Genomic DNA, 10,000 nt, shown 5'->3' with positions numbered 1-10,000 from the left:
TTCTCCCCCTGCTCTTTCTATCTTTCCTGAAGTCTCGGAAATCATGGAAACGGGGGACGGAGGAAGAGCAGTGAAGAAGAGGAGATGAGGAATTAAAAAAAAAAAAAAAAAAAAAAATAGTAAAAAAAAATAGTAAAAAAAAAAAAAGAAAAAGAGGGATGACAGGGATATAAAAAGTGGGAGAATGAAAAAGAAGAAAAGAAATAAAAGAGGATGAAAAGCAGACGAGGAGAGAGAAGAAAAAACTTTTCGAGATGCTCTCCTCCGAAGGGTTGTTCCATAGCGCCCCCTGTGCTTCTAAATGCAAACTGCAGACAAGCTCCTTCTTCAGAAAGTCATGTTCGATTCATGTGGTTTTTATAGGAACATTTATATAAAAGCCGAAATAGATCGATAAATATCTTCATTGGGGAGATTTGCACTTTGATGTCTGGTCTTGTTAGTGTGCATGTACAGTAGAGGTGAGTGTAAGTGTAGGAAAGAAGGAGTTATTAAAGAGGGGGGGGGGGGGGCACACAGGGAGCTCGAAGGGAAACAACTTCAAATGTGCATTTTATATCTTCTGTCAATAGAAATCAGGAGGACGTCTGCACAGAACGATAACAGATGCTACGTAGACTAATAGACACTCACCCTCACACTCCTGGATGTCGGTGTTGAGCTGGTGCAGCGCTCCCATGGAGATCTGCCGGACCTCCGGGTCAAGCAGGAGCTGCATCAGCGAGGTGGAGATGTGCTTACAGGCTGACATGCAGGCGGTCTGAGCCACTTTACCCTGAGAGAGAGAGAGGGGTGAGAGGGGTGAGAGGGGTGAGAGGTCTGAGCGCTCCACACGGGTCGTCGGATAGAAAACCATCCAGCTCTTCTTCTGACTGAAAACTTAAAAGTCCAGGCGAAGACCTCCGGGACCAAACAGCTGGAGTGTTTCCAGACAGGAAGTTAAAGTCGAGACATTTCATCTAGTAAATCTAAATGGCAAAGTTTGGCTGGTATTTCGAGCAGCTTTAAGATATCTGCTGCAGGAGTTTGCCACCACATGCGTGTTTTCTTTGTGTAGTTTCATCTGAAGTGACCACACGGTACCCCGAAAAAAAAAACACACTTTACATTTAAGTTTCTGCTACAGCATCTTTTTTTTGTGTCTTTAATATGTGAGGAGAGTAAAGGGCTCCATCTTTATCTCTTCATGAATGAACACGATATTTTTTGGATGGTTCACATCCCTGTGAGTAAAAAAACAAATAAACGAGAAACTCTGCATTCGTGATAACGACTACAACGATTGTAGTAACGAGCAGCAAGTGGATGAAGATGAAGCAGGAAAAAAGGTGTTTTCAAAATGATCACAAAAAAACAGTCGTGCAGCTTCACGCGAGTGTCGCAAAGTGCCTTCTTATTATCCCCAGAAATTCCCCAAATTATGCAACGGCCCATTTTTTGTCAAACTAAGAGTTTTGGTATAACCAAGAGGAGCTCACTGATGTGTGAAGTGATGACAATTAAATCTGGACAAAAGAACAATTAAGAAAGAAGAACTGGAAGAATGATTGACAGCTAGCTGTAGCAGCTAACAAACATCTCATTTCAATTTCCAGATTTTACGCTGTACAAGTGGTTCTTGAAATATATTTTTTGATTAATAAATGCAAATGATTTTTTTACCGTAGACACCTTCTGTATCAGCTCACACACACACACACACACACACACACACACACACACCAGTAGAGAGCGAGCGGTAACAAAGTGTGCTGCGTTCAGGTGCAGTCAGGATGATGAAGTAGCACAATAAGAATAAAGGCAGCGGATGTGGAAGTACATGACAACGCATTAATACAGAAACCAAAACATGTGTTTGTGGAGGCCTGATTGTGTGTGTGTGTGTGTGTGTGTGTGTGTGTGTGTGTGTGTGTGTGTGTGTGTGTGTGTGTGTGTGTGTGTGTGTGTGTGTGTGTGTGTGTGTAATCTCAGCGACCGGCCGTGACCTTCGTCTCGACCTCGACGTCTGCATTCCAACTGAATGAAGTAAAGAGATCAAAAAGGAGAAGAAGAACAAAAGAAAAAGAAAGCAACAAAAGTTGGAAAAAAAAAAAATGGAGCCGAGAGGAAAAACCGAAGACTTCCACGGGAAGAAAACATGTTTGTAAATAAAATTTTATTATGATTAACACTTTACGTTGAGAACATCAATGAACAAATCTATATAAAAAAAAACAAATTTAAATCTGAGCTACAGGACAGGAAGTGCATGTTTTACCGAAGGGGGCCTGATTACACTAATTAATCCCGACGTGACTTTGATGTGTCCGGCTGACTGACACACACACACACACACACACACACACACACACACACACACACACACACACACACACACACACACACAGAGGTGATTAATAGGAAACACCGGGGCCCTTCATTTTTAATTACCTCCATTAATCACAGTGAAACTAAACACACGTGTTTATGTCCACCATGTGCAAATATACACACAATCAGACAAACACACTAATTACACATCAGCAGTAAGTGTTGGTGTGAAACTGTTCAAATCGCAGACGTGTTTACGCAGCTCTGATCGCACATGTGCGGCTTCGTTTCCGTGTGCGATGCGGTCGTGTTTGTAGATGTTGGTGTCAGTCACGGTGAAAAATCAGCAACGTCGTCCTGCAACTGAAAGACGAGCGCAAACTCTGAAAAATCCACCTCCTACTTTAATTTTAAAACGGTGCTTTTTCGCCGGACAAGAGTCGGATTCTACGTGTGGAAGAACTCAAGGCTAAAAAAAAAAAAAACAGTTCGCAAAAATATATTGTCATCCACAGAGCATTCAAATCATACACACGGCACACACATGTTGGAGAAACACACACCTTCCACCGGCCGGATATCCTCCGGTACGAGGCTGGCCTCTGAACTCTGAACACACACACACACACACACTCACACTCACACACACACACACTCACACACACTCACACTCTCACACACACACACACACACACACACACTCACACTCACACACACACACACTCACACTCACAGAGGTCAATTATCATGGGGTGAGATTGAGCGTGAAATGGGCTAATTCTATTTACATGTCCTGAACCTGGACGAGCCGACACACACACACACACACACACACACACACACACACACACACACACACACACACACACACACACACACACACACACACAGAGGTAGGTCTGTCGGAGAGAAGTGGGGTTGCCTTAAACTTCAGTGCAGACAACTGGGAACGATTAGCCTGAGGCACGTTGGAGGGAGGAAGGAAAGGAAAGGAAAGGAAAGGAAAGGAAAGGAAAGGAAAGGAAAGGAAAGGAAAGGAAAGGAAAGGAAAGGAAAGGAAAGGAAAGGAAAGGAAAGGAAAGGAAAGGAAAGATGAGTACAGGTGAGGGAAGGTGAGAAAAGGTAAGACAAGGAAAGACAAGGAAAGGAGACGACAGGTGAGAGAAGAAGAAGGAAAGGAACACGAGGAGAGTGGACAGCATCACAGATCACAGACAGAAAGGAAGTAGAGATGAGAGAAGTTAAAGAAAAGGAAGATGAACAAGAGAAGGGAACCCAGGGATGCATCTTCTGCCTCCTCTATTTCTATTTCCTCCCGAATCTCCAGCTCGCCTCCCACTCCTTCCATCCATCCTTCCAGTTAACGAGAGACGTTCATCAAAGAGCTCATTAAAACCTACTCAGCTCCTAACAGCTGAACAAATAGACAAGAAATAAGGAAAGCAGGCGAGAGAGGTGGGGGCGGGGGGACGAGTCCGTCCTGTCTTGGTTTTTGGTGGTCGTCACCACACGAGTGACCCATTTTCTCAAAAGACACGACCATCCGATCCTTTGGTAAAGTATTAGATTGGAAACCAGAGGCTGAAGAAAGCCTCGTCACCTTCCAGTCCGGCGAACTTCAGGAGAGTCTGAATGGGTTTTTGCGGTCAGTGACGGGATGTGGGGGTAAATGAATCTGTCTCTGTGTGGTCAGACCCGCTTCTCCAGAACAGGTACCGAATACAGGTCAAATAAACACCACGCAGCGTCCAATTAACATATTGTGCATTTTCCTTCCTTCAATGATACGGTTGAGTGAGATCATGTTGGCGCTAGATTTTAATGAAGAACATGCAAAATGTTTTTTTTGTTTTTTTTAAACGCTCGAAAAGGCCGTTGAGAAAATTTGTTAGAACAACCAGAAGCATCACATGTGAAAGTCTTCAGGATCATAGATTGATGGCGGGCGCCTCCCACTTCTGGACGCGGCGTGTTTTTCGAAGTGCTCCAGGCTGAATTCGGCCACGGCCTCAAAATGCTCGAAGCAGGTTGAGTTATAAACACAACAAGCGGCGGCTTCACGATGCCATAACGCACTGATTCACAACTCCTGGAAAGGATTGGACACGGTATATAATGTGCTCTCCGTCCATCCAGAAAGCAGTCAGTCAAAAGGAAAGCCGGGTCGGGGGCAGCCAGAAGTCAAGAGGTGGGGGGAAAAAAAGAAAAAGAGAAAACCGACCCTGGAGCGCAACAACGCTCCTTCGCCTCGATCTGTGACGGGGGAATACGAGAGTACTCTGGGTGAGTGTGAAGGGTTACAGGTGCTCACTCTGATTCACGACCTGGAAAACAACTGAGAATCCACTTATGTGTCCGAGACTGAACATCCACAGAGATCTCCGTAAAGAGAGCGGCTCCACGTTCAGTCTCGCGGAAAAATCGCAGAGTTCTGCATTATGGTAAGTATTTGTTCACATCACTCAAGAAACACCACAAAAAAGAAGTCTGTTTTGGTTTTTTTAGGGGTGCATTTTTGTGTTTTCTCTTTGAACGTAACCTTGACACACACACACACACACACACACACACACACACACACACACACACACACACACACACAAAGAATGAGTGCGAGCAGCTTCGCTTCAAGGACTTAAAATACCACGTTGGATCTGACAGACACCAGGGTTGGAAATTTCTTTTGGCTTTTTATTCTTCAGATTTCATTCTTTATTATTTAATGATAGACGTGAAGGAAGCGAACCCTTGACGAGCTTGTGTTTGTTCTGGTTAAGACGAGATTTAATACTTAAACGTCATCTATTTCTGTGTATAAATAAGCTTTTATAGTGGGACAGGGCCGACTATAAAACTGACAAAGTTTCTGCTTCATTATTAAGGATGTTAGAGTTTGAGATTGACTGCCAGAAAGGAGTGACTTTAGCGAATGACACCATACTAGCTTATTGACTTTGTATTTAATGAGAAGGTAAATGTGCGTCTATAGAGCCAGAATTATTTTTTGGAGCCAGCCCCTAGTAGCCCTCGATGGTATTGCACTTCAGGGCACTTCCGCACGAGTCTACGATCACATCCGTAAAACATCATCTACCCTGGCGGCCCTCCAGCTAACAGGCCCTCCGTGTGGAATAGTTATGACATAATTATGAGGATGACTGTTATCTTTAATGGCTAAAACACTGCAAGCTGCATTTTTACGTTTACACGCTGGTATTACAAAAATAGAGGAAAAATGGCCATAAGTAAGAAACAAACAAAAAACAGGCAGACAAAACTTTTCTGAAGTTCTCCTGGTGGCGCACAAGCGACGTAACGAACCCGCACCAAATGGAAAACGCAGGTTAACCTAAACGCTGATAAACCCGGCGGGGAACAGCGTTAATTTCCCTCCCTGGTTGGGACAAAGATTTGGCGACATGAATTCAGGCAGAACGTGCATCACTCCCTTTTTCAACTCGCATGCTGGTTGGTAAAACTCTGAGGTGGGGATTTCAAGGTTAAAGTTCAGGCGTTAACGAGGTCAGTCGGTGGGGGAGGAGGGTGGGGAGGGCGGGTGGGGGGGGGGTTGGTAAACATCACTCGGTTACCACAACAACCCAGATACTCACCGGCAAGGTAGCGTGTTCTACAGGAGTTCCCTACAGGCAAGAAACATAAACCAGGAAATTTAGCGCATGGCAGAACATCGACTGTGGAGTTATTATTGATGGGAGGGAATGAAAAGTTGGAGGAAACTGAAGGAGCATAAAGGCTGCGTGGAAATAAACCTCCTCAGTCCAATCGCTGCAAGGACATTGGCAGCCGTCTCCACCTCCGAGTATTTATTGCACACAGGCCCTCGAGATGAAGCTAATCTGGGTTCTTCTGGCGCTTTGTTGCACCGCGGAGGAACTGCTGGACACGCCGGCCAAATCTTCTCCGCTCGCAGCAGAAAACTAATCAATGAGCTCACGAACCAGAAAACTGGAGGAGTGCGGCTCCAAAAACTTCCTCTCGAATTTTCACATGATCATTTTCTCTCCTGAGGCCTTTTCTTTTTTCGTGTCGTCCCCGTTCCATCTTTAAATTTGAGCCCAATTCGATTATGAGCTTATTTTTATTTTTTTGGAGCACCGAAGCTCAGCGGAGCGGTATTATTATTAGCTCTTGGAGAGGACGACACCTTTCCTCTCCAGTGAGAACTGGGCCCTGTATGGTTTTACTCTTTTTTTGTTTCTAAAAGCTGTCGAAGAAATCCGAGCCTGCTGACTTCTCTCCGTGCACTTCCAACTGGTACATTTAGAGCTGTTAAAACAGCCACATAAGCACAAGCGCACACACATGAACACGGCCGGATCGTGGCAGGAATGTTGCCGTGTCACGCTGAGCCTTCGCTCCATTCTTATCGGTGTCGGGTCAGCGATCCGCGTGTGTGTTCGCCTCGGTTTTAACTGCGCTTACTGGATTTAACTTTTTACAGCCGTAAAATCGTAAAACAATCACGTCTTCCTGGATTCTTGGTCTCCGTCCAGCGTCTTCTCTGAACTCACCCCCCTCTGAGTGTGCTGGAGCCATGACTCTCTCCTACTAGACTTATATTCAAACATGAAACAATTGAACCCTTTTTACCCTTCAGATGCTAAATGTTGGAGTGTAACTTGTTCAGCTGTAGTTTTAGCAGAAGCACCAGAAGTAGTGAGCAGCAGCAGCAGCCGTGGTATTCACTACAGCCGTGGTATTCACTACAGCCGTGGTATTCACTACAGCCGTGGTATTCACTACAGCCGTGGTATTCACTACAGCCGTGGTTGTTATTGGGTCATAAATAGTAGGGTCAGAACGCAGGAGTAACGAGGTGTAAAGGTGCATGGATGTCTTTGAGGAAGCTGAATTACAATAAATCAACTATTTATCATGTGATATTAACATAATTAGAATTATTGGACAGATTTTGGAGAATAATGGTTGAGGGATATCTAAAGCAGCTAAAACTGAAACTGAAGTTTAAAGCAAAGAAACCAGAGAGCCTCAGTAATACAGTTCAGAGCTGCAATCCTTCCTCTGGTTATTGGAAGAAAAAAAAAACCCTGTATGTTGAGACAGAAGACTGTGTGACGGCATATAGTCACATGAACGAGCAAAGATGCAGCGACAAGAATGAAAAGCAAAGAAAATAACTGAAGGTCTCAAACAAAAGAAAAACTTGTCCTGTCTGAGAATTGAGATGTTCCGAGTCACAGCGTTGTTTCCAGGTGTCGGACCGTCTTAAGATGCCTTCCCTCCTTTACGCACTATAAGCTGTTGTTCTGACAACTCATAACAGCCACTGCTGATGTTTCTACATTGGCTGTTCAATATGAGCTTGGATTCTGTTTCCCACACACGTTAATATAGAAAAATATCACACGATAATTACAGAAGAAGAAGAAAAAAAAGAAGGTGTTTTTGATGGAGAACTGGGTGTGAAAGATGTGTTTGGGTTGACTGTAAGATGAATGGGGTCAAATTATTCTCCGTTCTGCTCACTTTGGGTCTCCCAGTACCAATAAAAGTGTTTTTTTTATTTTTTTTATATAGTCTACTCACTTCAGCAGTATCTAATTTATTTCTGTGTAACTCGACTCTTTTACACAATCTCCTCTCTCATTGCGGCGGGTCATACCACCCAGTATTTTAGATCCATAGCATCTGATCTACTTAGGAGGCCCCCACACTGTGTGAGACCGCGGTAAAGTGTGTGTGACGGGGTCGTGTCGGGGGCTCGTGGGGGTGCAGGAAAAGCTCCTTAGAAGTGCTGGAAAACACTTAGCTTAAGCGCCGTGTGTGTGTGGCCTTCTGGCCTTGTGACCCGCTTTGACCAAATCTGTGTGTGCAATCATCTTAAAGCTAACCTGTGTGTGTGTGTGTGTGTGTGTGTGTGTGTATGTGTGTGTGTGTGTGTGTGTGTGTGTGTGTGTGTGTGTGTGTGTGCGTGTGTGTGTTTGCAGTGGGCTTTTTGAGTCTGTACATGTGCTTAAGACCATAAAAACAAAGTGCAAACGTGGATCATACGTGTTTTAATTTGAGCGAGTAAGTTTCAAACACGGATGCTAAAATTCTGGTTTTCTTTTCAGTTTTGAAGTTTCAGATTTGTTGAGCATGTTAAGCAGCTGTAATCGAGTGACTTTTAATTCGGAGTTCCACTTTTATTTGAATTAACAAGAAATGAGAGATTTACGTTAAGAAAAACCTACCCGACTCCTCACGCTTTGACCACTTTAAGTTTTATACACGAGATGAGGTGAAAAAGTTCAAAAAATGTTCTCGTCGTTAAAGAAACATAAAAAAATGAAATCACATTTGTTCACGTACCAACAACGGTCGTCCCTTCATATCACAAGCAGCTACTGCAATTAATAATCCTGAATTTTAGCCTGGGAATTGCTTTTCATTGCAGCAGGAAGTGCTGAAAATGCTTACAGTGATTTCAGAAATCATCAATTTGGAGGAATCTAAATTATTCCTCGTCTCCAAACTGTAACATCCTGCCTGAGTGTAATGTGATTACAGTCCGGCTGTTGGGTCGATAGCCTGAGCCTGTGTGTAATCTGGTGCTGCTGACCTGACCAGCTCACCCTTTAATGAGCTTAGCGGACCCCATGTTAACGATCTAACCCGTAACGAGCTGATACTCTAACGAGCTAAAGCAGATTGTGTGGCCCTGTGATGTGTCATGCTGACATGCGGAGGGACCCGGAGGCAGCTTTTATAACACGCAGCGACACACTCACACGGAGGATGGAGTCTTGTCTGAGTGTGGTGGGCACACATACACACACTAATACACAACAGACACACACTCAGAATAAAAAAACAATAAAACACCAGAGTCACACAATAACATAAACAAAGTCAACGATCGAGGCAGCAGCTCCCGGGTTCTGCCAGGTAAAATTGATGTTTTTGTCAAGGGAGTCTGGTAGCATCGAAGAGAATCATATAACGGCTTCAACTGTCATTATTACGTGTTGCATTGTTTGTTTGTGTGTGTGTGTGTGTGTGTGTGTGTGTGTGTGTGTGTGTGTGTGTACACTCACAGGCAGGTTGGTGAAGACGCTGAAGGTGCTCTTAAGAAAGGCGATCAGGTCGATCAGGTAGTCGCTGGCGACCAAAGCCCCGCCTCCCGGCACCGCCACCATCCAGTCGTAGTCGGCCAGCTGCAGGAACTGGTCGATCTTGGCGTTCAGGCTGGTGTAGATCTCCGCCTCGGCCGCGTGACGAGCGTCCTGCAAGAGGACGGAAAAAAAAACGGACGGATTGAGTCTTTACATTACAACTAATACAGTAGAATGACAAGCAAAGGAAGGTAGAGATAAAAGAATACAGAAGAAACTAAAAATAGAGATGTGCGTGCCTTTGTGAGAGGAAATGAAAAGAAAGACGACAAAAAAAAAAAATAAACAGGAAGAAAGAATAAATACATATGAAAACCCAAAAGAGGAAAGTGTGTCAGTGTACCTTGAAGGTGGAGGTCCCGTACAGCTTGGTGGCGTTTACCGTGTCAGGAGGAACATTGGTGATGTTTGATATGAACTCCTCCAGGAAGTGGCAGCTCTGCTCCAGGTGGGTGGTGTTAATGATCACCTGCACCAACTGTACAAACATCAAACAGACAGAGAGCAGAAAAAGAAATACATTTATTTACTCATAAACTTAATTTGATTTGATT

At 44.2% G+C, this 10,000-nt stretch overlaps 1 protein-coding gene across 2 annotated transcripts in view; it reads right to left on the bottom strand.

Moving 5' to 3' along the window:
• The window catches only part of exoc6b (exocyst complex component 6B), a 73,799-nt gene that overhangs the window by 27,826 nt on the left and 35,973 nt on the right, over positions 1–10,000 (bottom strand). Inside the window, exons 17-20 of one of the 2 annotated variants that reach the window (XM_069172108.1) lie at positions 9,790–9,924; positions 9,369–9,557; positions 5,922–5,951; positions 634–775 (exon numbers count right to left, since the gene is read on the bottom strand). In XM_069172108.1, the coding sequence (XP_069028209.1) occupies positions 634–775; positions 5,922–5,951; positions 9,369–9,557; positions 9,790–9,924 (496 nt within the window). The remainder of the gene's footprint in view (positions 1–633; positions 776–5,921; positions 5,952–9,368; positions 9,558–9,789; positions 9,925–10,000) is intronic. The other variant, XM_069172109.1, reaches the window with a different exon arrangement.

The sequence above is a fragment of the Embiotoca jacksoni genome, unplaced genomic scaffold (genome assembly GCF_022577435.1).
Source record: "Embiotoca jacksoni isolate LCO1_2020_lvr unplaced genomic scaffold, fEmbJac1.0.p SCAF_51, whole genome shotgun sequence".
In the NCBI taxonomy this organism is placed as follows: domain Eukaryota; kingdom Metazoa; phylum Chordata; class Actinopteri; family Embiotocidae; genus Embiotoca; species Embiotoca jacksoni.
This window is presented reverse-complemented; position numbering and strand designations above follow the sequence as displayed.